Genomic DNA, 17931 nt, shown 5'->3' on the forward strand with positions numbered 1-17931 from the left:
GATGTAGATACTTTTGTACCTGTTTCCTCCAGCATCTTCACAAGGTCCTTTGCTGTTGTTCTGGGATTGATTTGCACGTTTCGCACCAAAGTATGTTCATCTCTTGGAGACAGAACACGTCTCCTTCCTGAGCGGTATGATGGCTGCGTGGTCCCATGGTGTTTATACTTGCGTACTATTGTTTGTACAGATGAACGTGGTATCTTCAGGCGTTTGGAAATTGCTCCCAAGAATGAGCCAGACTTGTGCAGGTCTACAATTTTTTTCTGAGATCTTGGCTGAGTTTGAAGGTAGGCCTTTTAAATACATCCACAGGTACAACTCCGTTTGACTCAAATGATGTCAATTAGCCTATCAGAAGCTTCTAAAGCCATGACGTAATTTTCTGGAATTTTCCAAGCTGTTTAAAGGCACAGTCAACTTAGTGTATGTAAACTTCTGACCCACTGGAATTGTGATACAGTGAATTATAAGTGAAATAATCTGTCTGTAAACAATTGTTGGAAAGATTACTTGTGTCATGCACAAAGTAGATGTCCTAACTGACTTGCCAAAACTATAGTTTGTTAACAAGAAATTTGTGGATTGGTTGAAAAACAAGTCTTAATGACTCCAACCTAAGTGTATGTAATGATAATATAGAACAGAACAGTGTGTCTTCTTAAGACATGATGTGTCAAATCACTCGTATCCTCATTTTCTCAATCTCTGAAAGGTGTGTGTATGTGTTTAGCTAACACACCAATGTCATCATATGTCACATCTCTGAGAATTAGGGTTGCTATGTGTCAATATACCCAATGTTCTCATAAGTCAACTTTCTCTGAAGGGGGTTGTGTCAAGTTAATCCAATCATGTCCTCACCTCCCTCTAAATGGGGCTGCTATGTGGTTAACACACCACTGTGTTATCATGTGGTCCTCATGTCTCATCTGCCGTAGAAGCAGCATGCATTAGAGAGCATATTAGTGGCCCTCTGAGAGATCACTAAGAGGCGGATTCATCTCGAAACCACACAAGCACACGCAAGCATGCACACACACACACACACACACACACACACACACACACACACACACACAGCTCCGCATCAAATGTGATAGATTAAGGAACATTAACTTTGCTGTGGGACTGCTGTGTGAACAGTGCTGCTACACACAGCGACAAAGACACAAACGTGGCCCTCACACCAATCGCCCCCTCAAACCACAACAGTGTATGGAGTGGCCCAAAGAGCAAAGGGTGGGGATCTTTAGTAGCACGGTGGAGGTAACCCCCCACTCCTACCTCCTGCCTCTCCAGCTAACACACACACACTAAACAGACACATCATTGCTTCAATGTGAAATATCTAATCAACCATTCCAGGAACAGAGGACATCCAGCAAACAAATGTGGTCATTTAGCTTCCAAATCCAATCTGCTTGCTTAGCACCACTCTCATTTACATCATTAGATGGTCATTTGAGGTCCAGCCTTTAAACTTACAATCTCTTCTTATTTGGTTAAATTTGCATATGTTTCAAGCAAAGCTAAAGCAATAGCTCTTCAGGACACGCAATTATGAGTATGGATTTGTGGATTACTATGACTGCTCACTATCACATCATTATCGGTTAATAAGGGGCTAGAGGAGGATTACTGAGTGGCCACATCACATGCATGGCCAGCCTCCTCCGCCCATCCCTCGCTCAAAGGACAGAGGAAGGAGACAGCAATGATCGTTTACATGTCAAGGCCCTCTATTGAAATCAAGCGAAAGAGCAAAACGATGGAGAAGAGTAAAGGACAGAACGATGTAGCGGACAAAAAAAAGGCGTAGAGCAAAGAAGAACAGGATGAAAAACGGCAGTGTTCCCATGAAACAACTCCGGTTAATTAAGCTATAAATAGAATGAAAGTTGTTTAGCCATATCGAAGGAGATTCATAGCTCATATGCTTGTTATTACTCCTATCTCTATATGTGTGTGCTCTGTCTTGTAGCTGCAGTTCTATTATTAGTTGATTACATTTGCTTGTCCCTTGAGGTATCTTCCCCTATGCAAAGGGAGAGCGAAGGTAAAGAACATCATATACAACACCATTATATGACATGGAGGAAATATTACAGCAGTAAACAGGAAAACACAGCAGTCCATTCAATATCTCACTGGAGCCACACAATATCAGTCACTTTAATAGCAATGGGGACCTAGGGGCATCGGGTATAAGATTTATTAAAAGCAAGTCTATTTTCATTAATATTTAAGCTCAACAAGGAGCCTGTTTTTTTCCAACAACCTCCTCCTCGTCTCCTTCCTGGCTGAGGTAATGAAAAATGGAACAGTGACGAAAGAATATCACCCCAGCAGTCTGTGTCCCTGTATTAGGGGGCCTTACAAAGTCATATTTTATAATGGGAACTTTATATGACAGCCCATCTCCGGGGGTCAAGGTTCATGTTCCAAGACATTATCAATCCCAGCGGAAGGTCAGAGGGAGAATGTCAGTGATGTGATTATGGGGCTAACTGGCTAGCTGTGTGACGTCCCCGGGCAAAGTCGATGTGACCGCTGCAGCATTTGTGTGTGTGTGTGTGTCCATATGTGCTTGCACATTCATGTGTGTGTCTCACAGAGAGATAGACATCTTGTGTATGTATTTGTGTGTCTGCCTCACAGGTGGCCTCAGTGTTAAACAGAGGGCCGGGCAGACTGTAAGGAACACACAGCCTACAACACTGCCTAGAGAGTCTCTTCTAGCAGCAATATGTGTTTGTGTGTACAGGCCATTGATATTCCCCTCCACAGATACATAACACAATGACACCAGCCAGAATGAAGGAAAGAGGGAGAAAGAGAGAGAAGGGAGTGTCCATTGATATTGATCGAGGAGGACAGAGGACAGGGCGAGACAAAGGGAGATGAAGGGAGGAGTTTTGGGAGAAAAGGGGAGAGGGGGCGAGGAGAAGAGAGGGGGAGGTAAGATTGATGGATAACGCTGCAGATGTAATAATGTCTCACACAACAGACCTAATTTCCTTTACACCCCATCTGGGTGTGTATCTCCTCTCTTTCTGAGCTCTCTCTCTATCTCTTGCTATCTCATGCTGTGCCCACTTATGTGTGTCTGTTTCTGTACTTATCTGGACCCATCTTGAAAGTTGGTAAGTATGGATTGTGAGTGTGTTTTTCTGAGTGTGTTTTTCTGTGTATGTGTAGATATACATATACAGTACCAGTCAAAAGGTTGGACACACCTACTCATTCAAGGGTTCTTTATTTGTTCTATTTTCTACAATGTAGAATAATAGTGAAGACATCAAAACTATGAAATAACACATATGGAATCATGTGGTAACCAAAAAAGTGTTAAACAAATCAAAATAGATTTTAGATTCTTCAAAGTAGCCACCCTTTGCTTTGATGACAGCTTTGCACACTCTTGGCATTCTCTCAACCAGTTTCACCTGGAATGCTTTTTCAACAGTCTTAAAGGGTGGCTACTTTAAATAATCTCAAATATAAAATATATTTTGAATTGTTTAACACTTTTTGGGGTTCTACATAATTCAATGTGTGTTATTTCATAGTTTTGATATCTTAACTACTATTCTACAAGACAGAAAATAGTAAAACTATTTTTTGAATGATTAGGTGTGTCCAAACCTTTGACATACATTACATGTCAAAGGTTTAGACACACCTACTAATTTAAGGATTTTAATTTATTTTTACTATTTTCTACATTGTAGAATAACAGTGTGTATATATATATATATACACACTTAATAGATAAACTTGTAAACTCTCCATCAACCTCTCCTCATTGCAACACACGACAAACGTGTTGACAGACGTTCCTCATGACTTCCTAGTGACACCATTAGCTATTCCTGTGCTAATAGGTCAATACGCTGCAGCACTGTTGACAGAAGATGTGTGATCACTGGTTGCTAATGCACACAATGTACACACACACACGCACATACACACACACACACCAGCCAGCGAGATCTTAACAAGGCAAAAAAAATAACCTTTTCTCCCTAGTGTGTTCCTTGTTTTTTCCCTCTCTCTTTGCTCTGTTCTCTCTTTCTCCATGATCTCTCTGTTCTCTCTTTCACTTGTCCTGATCTCTGGCTTTACACAGAGCAGTGATGGCTTTACACATCCATAAAGCTGTGAGCTGATGACGATCCTCTTTGAGAGATGAGCAGATGCAGATGAATTCCCAGATAACAGTACAGAGAAAGAGAAGGCCATACCATGTCACAACCTGATTTCTCTATCTTAAATACTCTGAGAATAATTTTTGTATTTTAGCGAACCTATTCTGACACAGAAAGAAAGAAGGAAAGAAAGAAAGAAAGAACAAAGACAAAATAAAAGTAGATAATAAAATGCGGGTCATCCAAAACCTGATGCCCTGAACTGATAGTCCAAGAGCCTGAGTTCATTGCCTTCTCTCAGCTCATCTTTCTTTCTTTCGTTCTTTCGCTTCTTTGGTAAGGCAAATAACACCACTCCCTATCTTCCTACAACAAAAAACACCAGCAATAAAACTATCAAAAACAACCCCCACGCATTCAACATTAGGCTAGCTCATAAATACACTGAAGTATTTCCCTCTATTTATTAAAAGCTACAGACATCTATAAAGTGTGTGGGTGGGTGTGAAAATGGAGATGGTATATCCTTATAGACTTCACCTGTAGTGAGAGATCCCCGTTATAGTCCAATAAACAGAGTCAGGCACTCCTCCTTCACATCCCTGGTAAAGTGGCCCACTCTCCTCTCAGTCAAATGGCCAGCGGTGTGTGTGTTGACGGTGTGTGTGTCAGGGTGTGTGTGTGTGGGTGTGTGTGTGTGTTCCACGGCTGTGTGTGTCCGTCAGTGTGAATTAGAGGAGTGCAGGAACTACGCTTCTGTTTCCGAGCTGAACGGAGAGAAGGAGAGAGAGAGAGCAAGGAGGGAGAGAGAGAATGCCCTGTGGGATTTGTAGGGAGACTCCCATCCAGCAGCTCAACCACAACAAGAGATAGAGAGAAAGAGGGAGGAGGGGGAGGAGCTAAAGAAAGAGAAAGAGAGGACTGGGGAGAGGAAGAAATGTGTGTGTGTGTGTGTGTGTGTGTGTGTGTGTGTTTATGTGTGTACACCCATTAGAGCCCCCCCCCCCAGCCCATCCCTGGTCAAGACTTCAAGGCGCTGTGTACAGTTGCCATGTCCCAGGGGACACACAGAGCCATTAGCATTCATCACTTTACCGCCCCCGACTTTTCTAACACACACATACAGTAGCTTTGATTTTACTTAACCATGAAAGACAAAAAAATACAATACACAGGCGTTAGGCAGATGTACACACACACACAGTGATCACCTCTTTCAGACATGGACATGGGAATAAGAATATATACCAGGGCTAAGGGAGAAAGAAGCAGAGGAAACCTCTATCTCTCTCTCTCATTTCTGTTATTTATTGGCATGGGAAACATGTTTACACTGCCATATCAAGTGTAATAGATAATAAACATAAGTGAAATAAACAAATCAAAATAAACAGTAAACATTATACTCACAAAAGTTTCAAAAGAATAGACACATTTCAAATGTTATATTACTGGCTATGTATAGTGATGTAAAATGTGCAAATAGTTCAAGTACAAAATGGTAAATAAATGTTCAGATAAATATAGTTTATGATTACAATAGTGTTTGTGCTTCACTGGTTGCCCTTTTCTTGTTGCAACAAGTCACACATATTGTTGCTGTGATGACACACTGTGGTATTTCACCTAATAGATATGGGAGTTTATCTAAATTGGATTTGTTTTGGAATTCTTTATGGGTCTGTGTAATCTGAGGGAAATATGTGTCTCTAGTATGATCACTCATTTGGCAGCTCTCTCTGTAGGTGATAGCTTTTTATAGAAGGTTAGAAAATCACTTCCTTTTCGGTGGTTTAGAATTTAGCGGCTCCTTTCTGGATTTTGATCATTAGCAGGTATCGTCCTAATTCTGCTCTGCATGCATTATTTGGTGTTTTACATTGTACAGAAGTTTGCCTGCAAAGTCTCCCTTTGGTGATTGTCCCATTTTGCGAATTCTTCTTTAGTGAACGGACCCCAGATCTCACAACCATAGAATGATGGCGGAGGAGATGGCTGCCGTTTTATGCTCTCCTAACCAATTGTGCTATTTTGTGTGTTTTTTCGCTTTATTTGTAGCTTATTTTGTACTGCCACCGTCTCTTATGACCGAAAAGAGCTTCTAGATATCAGGACAGCGATTACTCACCTCGTACTTGACGAAGATTTTTCAATAACGAGTCAGACGCGAAGGATTTACTTCAGATGCCCAAAAAGGCCCAAATCCCCATCATTAGCAGGAGAAAGAGACGGAGATATCGAGGACGTAGGTCGGGGTGCCTTGTAAGGATCCGACGGCAAATGGGTAATCTGCCTATACCATCAGTCCTATTAGCCAACGTACAATCATTGGATAACAAAATAGACGAGCTACAATCACATCGGGACATACAGCTGGCGGGGTTTATGCTGCATCGGCAAGATAGAACAGCCGCCTCCGGTTAGACAGGGGGTGGTGGTCTGTGTATATTTGTAAAAAACAGCTGGTGCATGAAATCTAATATTAAGGAAGATTCAAGGTTTTGCTCGCCTGAGGTAGAGTATCTCATGATAAGCTGTAGACCACACTATTTACCAAGAGAGTTTTCATCTATATTTTTCGTTGCTGTCAATTTACCACCACAAACTGATGCTGGCACTTAAACCGCACTCAATGATCTGTATAAGGTCATAAGCAAACAGGAAACACTCATCCTGAGGCGGCGCTCCTAGTAGCCGGGGACCTTAATGCAGGGAAACTGAAATCAGTTTTACCTCATTTCTACCAGCATGTTAAATATGCAACTAGAGGGGGAAAAAACTCTAGACCACCTTTACTACACACACAGAGAGGCGTACAAAGTTCTCCCTCTCCCTCCATTTGGCAAATGTGACCATAATTCTATCCTCCTGATTCCTGCTTACAAGCAAAAACTAAAGCAGGAAGCACCAGTGTCTCGGTCCATAAAGAAGTGTTCAGATAATGCAGATGCTAAGCTACAGGACTGTTTTGCTAGCACAGACTGTCAGGGATTTCCTCGTCGTTTGACGATATAGCGAAATCATCGTCGGAAAAAGATGACCAATATGCAGCAGAGTTGTGATAGTTAATTTTGAACATTTAATAAACTCAACATGAATATACAAAATAACAAAAACGAACTCACGATACACTGACAGTCCTGTTATGCTTACACACGCTAAACACGAAACAATCTCCCACAAATACACAGACAAACACACCCAACTAATATAGGACTTCCAATCAAAGGCAACACCAAACAGCTGCCTTCAATTGGAAGTCCACCCCAATTAACTCAACATAGAAATAGATACCTAGACTAAACATAGAATTACATAAACAAGGAACAGTGCCCAAAAAACCCGGAATACATAAATCAAATGCCCTTTTTAGAAAAACCACCACCCCTAACCACATAAAACAAATACCCTCTGCCACGTCCTGACCAAACTACAATACCAATTAACCCTTATACTGGCCAGGACGTGACACAGACTGGAATATGTTCCGGGATTCTTCCGATGGCACTGAGGAGTACACCACATCAAATCAAATTGCATTTGTCACATGAGCCGAATACAACCGGTGTAGACCTTACAGTGTAATGCTTACTTACAAGCCCTTAACCAACAATGCAGGTCAATAAATAGTTAAGAAAATATTTACTAAATGAACTAAAGTAAAAATGTAAATAAAAGTAACAATAAAATAACAATACCGAAGCTATATACATGGGGTACCAGTACAGAGTCAATGTGCGGGGGTACAGGTCAGTCGAGGTAATTTGTATAAATACTGTAGGTAGGGGTAAAGTGACTATGCATACATAATAAACAGGGAGTAGCAGCAGTGTAATAACAAAGGAGTGGGGTGTGGGGGTCAATGTACATAGTCCACATGGTCATTTGATTCATTGTTCAGCAGTCTTATGGCTTGTGGGTAGAAGCTGTTAAGGAGCCTTTTGGTCCTAGACTGAGTGATCCTGTACCGGTTGCCATGCGGTAGCAGAGAGAACAGTCTATGACTTGGGTGGCTGGAGTCTTTGACATGTTTCGGGGCCTTTCTCTGACACCACCTAGTATATTGGTCCTGGATGGCAGGAAGCTTCGCCCCAGTGATGAACTGGGCCGTACGCACTATCCTCTGGAGCGCCTTACGGTCAGATGCCATACCAAGCGGTGATGCAACCGTTCAGGATGCTGTCAATGTTGCAGCTGTAGAACCCCAGTCTGAGGTCCTGAGGGCTTTGGAGCAGGTTTTCATCGAGGATCTCTCTGTACTTTTCTCCGTTCATCTTTTCCTCGATCCTGACTAATCTCCCAGTCCCTGCAGCTGAAAAACATCCCCACAGCATGATTCTTTTCAGCACCATGCTCCATCTTAGGGATGGTGCCCGATTTCCTCCTGACGTGACGCTTGGAATTCATGCCAAAGAGTTCTATCTTGGTTTCATCAGACTGGAGAATGTTGTTTTTCATGGTCTGAGAGTCCTTTAGGTGCCTTTTTAGCAAACTCCAAGCGGGCTGTCATGTGCCTTTTACTGAGGAGTGGGTTCTGTCGGGACACTCTACCATAAAGGCCTGATTGGTGGAGTGCTGCAGAGATGGTTGTCCGACTGGAAGGTTCTCCCATCTCCACAGAGGAACTCTGGAGCTCTGTCAGAGTGACCATTGGGTTCTTGTTCACTTCCCTGACCAAGGCCCTTCTCCCCGATTGCTCCGTTTGGCCAGGCGGCCAGCTCTAGGGGGGCTCTTGTTGGTTCCAAACTTCGTCCATTTAAGAATGATGGAGGCCACTGTGTTCTTGGGGACCTTCAATGCTGCAGAAATGTTTTGGTAACCTTCCCCAGATCTGTGCCTCGACACAATCCTGTCTCAGAGCTCTACGGACAATTCCTTCGACCTCATTGCTTGTTTTTTGCTCTGACATGCACTATCAACTATGGGACTTTATATAGACAGGTGTGTGCCTTTCCAAATCATGTCCAATCAATTGAATTTACCACAGGTGGACTCCAATCAAGTTGTAGAAACATCTCAAGGATGATCAATGGAAACAGGTTGCACCTGACCTCAATTTCGAGTGTCTGAATGTTTATGTAAATAAGGTATATCTGTTTTGCCCAAAAAAGTGCTGAATAAAATAAAAACCTGTTTTCACTTTGTCATTATGGGGTATTGTGTGTAGACTGATGAGAATTGTTTTATTTAATCAATTTTAGAATAAGGCTGTAATGTAACAGAATGGGAAAAAAGTCAAGGGGCCTGAATACTTTCCGAATGCATTGTACCTAATTGTTATTGGATCCCTTGGCAGCAGCTAATGGGGATCAGGCATAAAATAAAAATAGAAAACATATTTAAAAATGTAATTGGAGAATTCAGTGGGTTCTGGTAGTCTTTAATTGCTGATTCTATGATATGTAATTGATCATGTATATGTTTTTGTGTTTTTTTCCTTTTTTTTCCTTTTTTTCCTTGGCCATTTTGGATAGATAGTTATTTGTGTTTATTGTTTGTTTAGTGTGTTCCAATTTTCCCAGAAGTGGTTAGATTCTATGGATTCTTCAATTACATTGAGCTGGTTTCTGTTAATTCTCTCTCTCTCTCTCCCCCTCTCCCTCTCCCTCTCCCTCTCCCTCTCCCTCTCCCTCTCTCTCTCTTTCCTCCCCATGAGACAAGTCATGAGACCAGAAACAGGGCACCAAACAGAGAACAACATGCAGCTAGCAGATGTACAATAGAACCTAATAAAGAGCATGTCTGTGTACAGTATAATAGCAAACAACTGAATAAAAGCCGATCCCAACAGCTGATCGTAACCCCTTATGTTTATTCACTGCTCAGTATGCTTGGCTGTGCTTTAGGGAACATCTGCTCCCTCTCCCTCCTCTTTCTCTCTCTTGTCTTCTCTCAGGTGCTTTTCATCTTAACAGCTTCAGATGACAGAGCACACTGAGGCAGGAGGGGCTCTCGGCTCCGACGTAACCTGTGAGTGGGACCAACGAAATGGTCTGTGTGGGGGGTATTGTGTGCCTCTGTAACTGTGTGCGTGCCTGCATGTGTGTCGGTGTCTGCCTGTGTCTGTGCAGTAGTGTTTGAAGCCAATTCCACAGCTTTTTTTAATTCTTACCCTCTAATCAGGGACTGCTTCAGACCTGGGACGCCAGGTGGGTGCAATGAATTATCAGGTAGAACTGAAAACCAGTAGGCTCTGAAACTTGAATAACCCTGACCTGTGGTGCGCGGTATTCTGGAATCCTATTTCTTGCTAACCAGGATCAGATCAATCTGGCTGTTTTAGAGACAGTTTATGTTTTCAAGAATGGGATAATATCATTCTGATCCAGATACCACAATATCAAGATCACAGTATCTGGATGTTTAGTGAACTAAAACACGCACTTGACTTTTTTTTCACCCTTACTAGCTCCGACTTTGCTAACAGCAACTTTATTTAAAAAAAAAGTACTTACTATGACTGTGATAGGTGCTTGTCCCACCTAGCTATCTTAAGATGAATGCACTAACTGTAAGTCGCGTCTGCTAAATGACTAAAATGTCAAATGTAGTGCATTGAACAGGCCTACACCTTGCCATCTACTGGACAAGTTGTGGTACTACTTCTACACTGTCAAAGGCAAACAGAGATGAGTAAACTACATGAACAAAGATACCTAAAGGTACCACCTTTCCGGTGGGATGAAGATAATCCAGAGTTTCCGTATCAAAACTTTCAGAATCACTACCTTTGAGTTTTGAAAAACACAAAAATGTAATTTAATCCTGATTGAAGGTGAAATTGGATTACCAAATCCCTAATGTTGAATCCTAACATTTAATCTCATTTTATAGATAACTTCTGAAAAACTGGCCCCTGGGAATCATAACAATTCCTCATAAAAATACTGTGTAAAAAATGTACAATACACAAGCAAGCGCACACACACATGCAAACACACACTACCTATCTCTTTCCCTCCTTTTCTATTTCTCTCTCTCTTACAAACACAGACCACAAACAAACACTACTGAACTCTTTCTGTCTTAAGCACAAATAACATTTCTTCATTTGACACTATGGAGAACAGTCTATTTCTCTCATTCACACTCACCTGCTGTGCTTTTCCTGACCAGCTGCTCTGTGTAGTGGGGATAAGCTAACTAACTACTGTACTACACCACTGCTGCAGTTGACAGCACCTTGAGCAGTGACCCAATCACATACACTGCACGTACATAAATTCCATTCCACTACTAAATAGTGGGCAGTTACATTCCTTTCAAAGAGAGAGAAATGTTACATTTGGTCCACAAAAATTGTGTGCAGATATTATGTTAAATACATTTGGTATCATAAAAAACTAAAACATCCCATAATGAGAAAAGGAATTTGATAGTCAACCAGCAGTGAAGCCAAATAAAATGATTACATTATGACATAGCATTGAAACATAGCATCAAATACTTTATATACTGTAACTAAAAAGGTATCTTAGAAATCAAAAAAGAGAACCAGAAGTGTCACTAAAGCATTCGAAAGTGTTAGGAATACGTTAGCAGCTGAAAAATGCAAAAATAATATAATGCAGAGACATTCTGGAACGCTACGCACCCACACACACACCATAACTTGAATCTACGCTAACACTACCAAAACACAGACCTGCAGGTGTATGGTACCTGACCTTAGAAATAGGAAGCACAAATAGCGTGTACAGTACCTTAGAGACAGGCATCTGGATGTTCCGAGTGTGTGTGTGAGTATGTTCGAGTTCTGCCAGTGCGGGGTGCGAGAGCATACACACACACACACATACAGGATAGTAGCAAAAGAGGACAGAAAATCCAGGTGTGAAAAATGCTGTAGTGATATGTTTCTCTCTCTTCTGTCTATCCTTCTCTTTGTCTGTCACTGTCTCTACGTTCCCTCTTTTCTCTGTTTCTATCTCTCTCTCTATTTCTGTCTGAATGTTGTGCAGTCCTGCCTCTCTCACCATGTGGTTCTTATGTGTTTGCCAACGTGCAACACCAGCGCTGGGGAAGAGGAGAGGGAAGAGAGGGGAGGAGGAGGAGGAGGGGGAGCAATGAGAGGTTAGGGAAAGAGGAAGGGAGAGGTAGATGAGAGCAAGAAGTGAGAGTTGAGGGAGGGAGGGAGGGAGGGAGGGAGGGAGGGAGGGAGGGAGGGAGGGAGGGAGGGAGAAAACAGTAGAAGAAAGAGGATACATAGAGTTGATACTGGTGGAAGTAGTTGATAGTGTACACAGAGACATAGAGAGATGGAGAGAAAAAAGGAGAGCGTAGAGAGAGAGCGAGAGAGAGAATGAGGGAGAGAGAGAAAGAAAGGTTCATGAGTTGATGGGGAAAGAGAGTGAAGGGAGCTGTATCCATGTTTTAGTGTGTCTCTGGAGGCCCATGATGCCATGCTGTGCAGTCCCGTACCTCTATCTCCCTCCCTCCCTCTTTTCCCACCTCCTATTTTTAGACCCCAGCCCAGCCGTGAATCAAAGCAATGAATCAAAGCTTATCAAAGAGGGGCAGGATCTGGGATGCAAAAGAGCCCTGTATTCCACACCTCACCGACTACAAAGACACACACACACAGGAAAAAGGATACACACACATTAACAATCATGTTCACACACACACACGCACAAAAGACAGGCACACAAACATACAAAACACTAGCTTTGACTCCCATCCCATCCCATGACTTAGCAGTGCCTCAGAGTGAAATGTCACATTTTTTTACACTTCCTCTATACACATATTCTTCTACAGCTAATCTAATCTATTTGTAGCCCATATGACTTCCAAATGATCAGGTTTGAAGGGCCATTCAATTCCCTCAAGCTCTAGTTTAACTGCTTACACAAACCCAGAAGACTACTTTCTCTGTCTAGCGAATAGCATAATAAAATACAACCTATCACCGCTGTCGGAAGAAAACCTTGAAACTCCATATTTGTTTTTCATTTGTAGTTTTAGATGAAAATATATGGAGACATCTATGGAGTTTCATCTAGGATAGAACGAAAGGACCATTCCACACGTTGTCATAGACTTTCCACATACAGTACATCCATGTCATAGAAAAGTGGAATATGTTTCATGTGTCCCAAAATAAACTATTATCCTAAGTATTGCATGCTGGGCCTCTGCGGAGAAATTCTAATGACCCTAACCCAAGAATGTGAATAATTTAAATAAATAATATGACGTCTTAGGATCTGGTCCAATCGTTTTTATACAAAGCCTTGATATACTGTATATGTATGCCAGTGCATTATATAACAACAGAACAAGTTATAAATAGTTAAGGGCTTTTTGAACTGAAATAAAGCAAAACAAGATCCATCAAAGAGATTTCATGAAAGTTTAAAGCATGGTTGGGGAATTGATCCTAGGACGTGATGGGTATCACCGCCGTGCAAAAAAGACACACACGCATGCACTCATGTACGTATGCACACACACCCACTTACGCACGCACACACACATTGATGGAGTGAGACATTGTGTGTGTGTGTACTTTTTTAAAGAAAGCGGCAGGTACCCTGGTGGGTAGGAGCATAGGCTGGTAATCGAAAGGTTGCTGGATCGAATCCCCGAGCGGACAAAGTCTAAAATCTGTCGTTCTGTGCAAGGCAGATAACTCCCAACAACTGCTCCCCGGGTGCCGTGCATGTTGATTAAGACAGCCCCAAGCACCTCTCTGATTCAGAGAGGGTTAAATGCAAGGTTGGGTTAAATGCAGAAGACACATTTCAGTTGAATGCATTCAATTGTACAACTGACTAGGTATCCCCCTTTTGCCAGATTACTGTGATCAATTTAGAAGTCAATGGAGACAGGTAAACATCACCTTGAAAGGATAGGGTGAGTGTGATGGAGGAGGTGAAAGAGAGAATGAATGAGAAAGGAAAGAGAAATAGATCTGTCTTTGAAGCCTGCTATCAGTTCACAGAGCAGGGCGAGTGGCTGCTCAAGCAAAAAGTCAGTCATAAAGAGAGGGGGCAAAAGACAGAGAGAGAGAAACAGAGAGAGAGAAACAGAGAAAGAGAGAGCGAGAGAGAAAGACAGGAAGAAAGAGAAAGAAAGAAAGAAAGAAAGAAAGAAAGAAAGAAAGAAAGAAAGAAAGAAAGAGGCACATTACCTTTAGTTTTCATACAGGCTATAGGAGAGAAGACGAGCCCTATGTGTGTGTGTGTGTGTGTGTGTGTGTGTGTGTGTGTGTGTGTGTGTGTGTGTGTGTGTGTGTGTGGTGTGTGTGTGTGTGTGTGTGTGTGTGTGTGTGTGTGTGTGTGTGGCATGGGAGAAAGGTGGGATTCACACCCTGTCTGATCTGACACAATGTACCATGGAGGGGGGATCAAAAAGTGTGTGTGTGTGTGTGCATGTGTGTACGAGTGAGTGAGTGCATGTGTGTGACAGAGACTCAGAGACAGGTAATTAAGCACCTCTCTTCCCTCACACAGGCAGGTGAAAATGGACTATGTACCAGACTGTTCAGAGACTAAAGCTGTGATTTACAATTTCTAATGGAATGTGCTTCCTCTTTTCCCATTGCCTATAATGCACTGTACTTGTTATGACTGTGTGTGTGCATTTATTGAGTACTTTATAGTGTGTTACAGAGAACAGTTGATTCCATTATACCTCTCATAGCCTCAGGATGAAGTGATGTGATCCAGTCTTCGTGAATTCAGATGAAAGAAGGAGAGGAGTGAGGAAGGGAGGGAAGGAAGGAGAGAGGAAGGGAGGTGAGTAAACACCATGAAAGGTCATGCTAACGTCATAGAAGTCATGTGGCTATAAAAACTGTACCGTCAAACTTACGTCATAGCTACGTCACAGCTGCCTGGAAAACAAGCAAGCTCTTCCCTATAAACCACCCACCTCTACATTTAAAAAAGGAACATCATACATTTGACATGAGAGTCAGACAGTCAAAGACAGTCTAGGCGGTCTCTGAGGCCCAGCAGACATCCTTTGTCTATTAGACGTCTGAAACATTAAGGATCTCTCCTGGCGAGGTGAAGGCTAGGCCCTGTCTGAAGCTCCCCTATGTGTTGCGGTATACAACCGTACCCTAGCTTAGCACTTAGATCCACTAGAAAACTCTCGGCTGTCTAGCTATCTGTTTCTGCTCCACAGGACAACCTAGATTAGCTCGTTGAGCAGCAGATGCTGGTTGGAGAGTGTGAGTGAGTGAGCGCATGCATGCTAGTGTGTGTGTTCAGCTGAACAAATGTACTTTTCCAGCAGCTCTCTGGCTAATGCAGCCCGGTCACAGATAGTACTGGAAGCATACAGCAGGATGAGATCATAGGCTTATGTGCTGTATGACCATCCACTCGGGAGTTGTGTGTGGGTGTTTGTGGGTATGTGTGTTTTGTGTGTGTTGTGTTGTGTTGTGTTGTGTGTGTGTGCGTGTGCGTGTGCGTGTGCGTGTGCGTGTGTGCGTGCGTGCGTGCGTGCGTGCGTACGTATGTACGTGTACATCCATACTTCTGTCCATGTGACAATCATGCATTGAAGGTGAAAAGTGGCCTGGCCAGGAATAGAAGCGTTGTGTGTGTGCGTGTTATGTAAGGTGGCAGAGTCCCGTGGTGTGTGTGAGGGCTGACTGCATGGTGGTTAGGGAGAGGACACAGAGACAGTCAGGGGACATAAATCCCCCAGACTACAGTAATAGTACTAGGATTCCTGGAACTTGGCGGTGGAGGTGGCTTCAACCACATAGTTGCATCCCTAGTTAACATGCTTACAGCAGCAACGGAATGCATTGTCCCGGACAGTCCTGCCCCACTTACTATGAAGAGACTGAGCATGACAGGGATACCATCGGAGAAAGGAAACTCTTTTTAACAATACCTAGAATGATTGAATTAACTAGAACCAATGTGGCACATGATTACCACACTATACAACAACATTAGCAAAAACACACATTTGGTCAACAATAGTGAAAATCGATGTAGCCCGTAAACAAAGGAGGAGCCAGCAAGCTGCTCTTAGAAAATAAACTCAGAAGAATCGGTGACCATGGTGACTGTTCACTACACAATATTTGACATTACCTGCAAATTCAGCTCTCAAGCTCAAAATTTGAACGAACCAAACACTGAAAGTACATTTAGACCATACGCACACAAAGCCAGCAAACAGCCTCCAACTCTTATCCTCTCCTCCGGTCTTTCACAAGGGGTTTGGAGGGAATTACTGGCTCAAGTGGAGATATCTCATCAACAAACTTCATTCGTCTCGAAAATAAAAAGCTGCTTTCAATGCCACTGAGTGCCAGTGAAACGGGGACAATTGTCAACGTCAGCACTGTGACCATGCAGAAGAACGGGAAATTACGGTGACCCGGTTGACTATTTGCATATAGTAGCCGTATGCATACTCGTACACAGGTAAGGTAAAGTCAGTTTTACTTACGCGTTTAACTCAGAGCTCCTTTTCTCAAGAGGGCATTAATTCTCACTCTGGTTCAGCAGAGTGAGAATTTACCCGCAAATACTGTACATCAGAGGAGAAACGCTGTTTCTGACATTATGGGAAATGCAACCCTAATTAAAGAGGAACTCTGTCTCTCTCTTTCTCTCTCTGTTTCTCTCTCTCTGTCTCTCTATTTTTTTCTCCCTCTTTCCCTCTCAAACAAAGATTCTATCACCCCATTCAGCTTTTAATCAAATCAAAGCTTACAGTGCAACTGCTACTGACAAGCTCCACAAAAGACACTCTCCCAGGCCTTTGTTAATGTACTTAAGAACTAGTGAAAGAAAATCCTCCAAAGTCAGAATATAAGAGCATTTTTGACACATTTGGAGCAGCATACCGTAGAAAATGTCTTCCACCACCAAGACAAGCTGAGAGGGATTGTGTATTTATTAGGCCGAAGTGAAATCATCAACTCATTTGGGGCGTATAGTGTTGAGTTAGTAATGAAATGAAAGTTGTGTTTATTTCAAATCACATTGTGCTGGTTCAGCTTTTGGAACTTGTAGTCAGCTCTGAGTCAGGTTCTGTCAGAGGGGGAGTTTTGAGTTCCTCCAAAACACTGACTGCCGCACAACCCTGATCACTAACTTTATGGCCAAAGTGGAGAAACTCTCACGGTTCAGATTTGACAACTGCAAGAGAGAAACCTTGACATCCCATATCAATACTCTGTCTATGAGTCACATGTAGGGTTTGCTTTGTCCTGGCTCACCCAATTACCCAAAGGTTGCTTTGTTGCCTTAGACCTCTAAATGTAACAACACAAGGGACTGAACACACACACACACACACACACACAACCACGTGCATATGCACACATGATGCATGGTCTGACCTCCCTGAAAACCTTTACTTCATAACAACATCCTGTTAAAGTTTCCTAAGAGAGAACAAAGGCATAGACCACAAGCCATATTAAGACTTTAAGCCATATTAAACCATATTTACGATTTCTTATCATTACAAAAGCTTTATTATGATTAAATATATATTCATTACCCTTAGAGTGTTTCAATTCTCATAACTCCATAAGCTTACCTAAAATTAAACCAATACATTATCCTGATTAAAAGTGAACTAATATTGTCATGATTGGATATGTATTACTGAATTACCCTTAGGGTCCACTCAAGTAATGGAATGGTTATACTAAAAAGATTCCAATGTAAGCATAGAGGAACGTTCAGACTCGAATCATTCATTTGACCTAATCACCATACAACACATTGATTTTACAACAAGACTGATGATGGGTCTACTTTACCTACAGTAGGTCTTGTGATATGTTTCTCCC

At 42.3% G+C, this 17931-nt stretch overlaps 1 protein-coding gene across 9 annotated transcripts in view; it reads right to left on the minus strand.

Moving 5' to 3' along the window:
* The window catches only part of LOC115159546 (regulator of G-protein signaling 3), a 192598-nt gene that overhangs the window by 64816 nt on the left and 109851 nt on the right, over nucleotides 1–17931 (minus strand). The window contains exon 1 of one of the 9 annotated variants that reach the window (XM_029709374.1): nucleotides 11855–12169. The exons of the other annotated variants lie outside the window; for them this stretch is intronic. Coding sequence (XP_029565234.1) covers nucleotides 11855–12130 — 276 coding nt within the window. The 5' untranslated portion in view covers nucleotides 12131–12169. Of the gene's footprint in view, nucleotides 1–11854; nucleotides 12170–17931 lie in introns of those variants that run through there. 9 annotated transcript variants of the gene reach the window in all.

Source organism: Salmo trutta, chromosome 23 (assembly GCF_901001165.1).
Source record: "Salmo trutta chromosome 23, fSalTru1.1, whole genome shotgun sequence".
Taxonomy (NCBI): Eukaryota; Metazoa; Chordata; class Actinopteri; order Salmoniformes; family Salmonidae; genus Salmo; species Salmo trutta.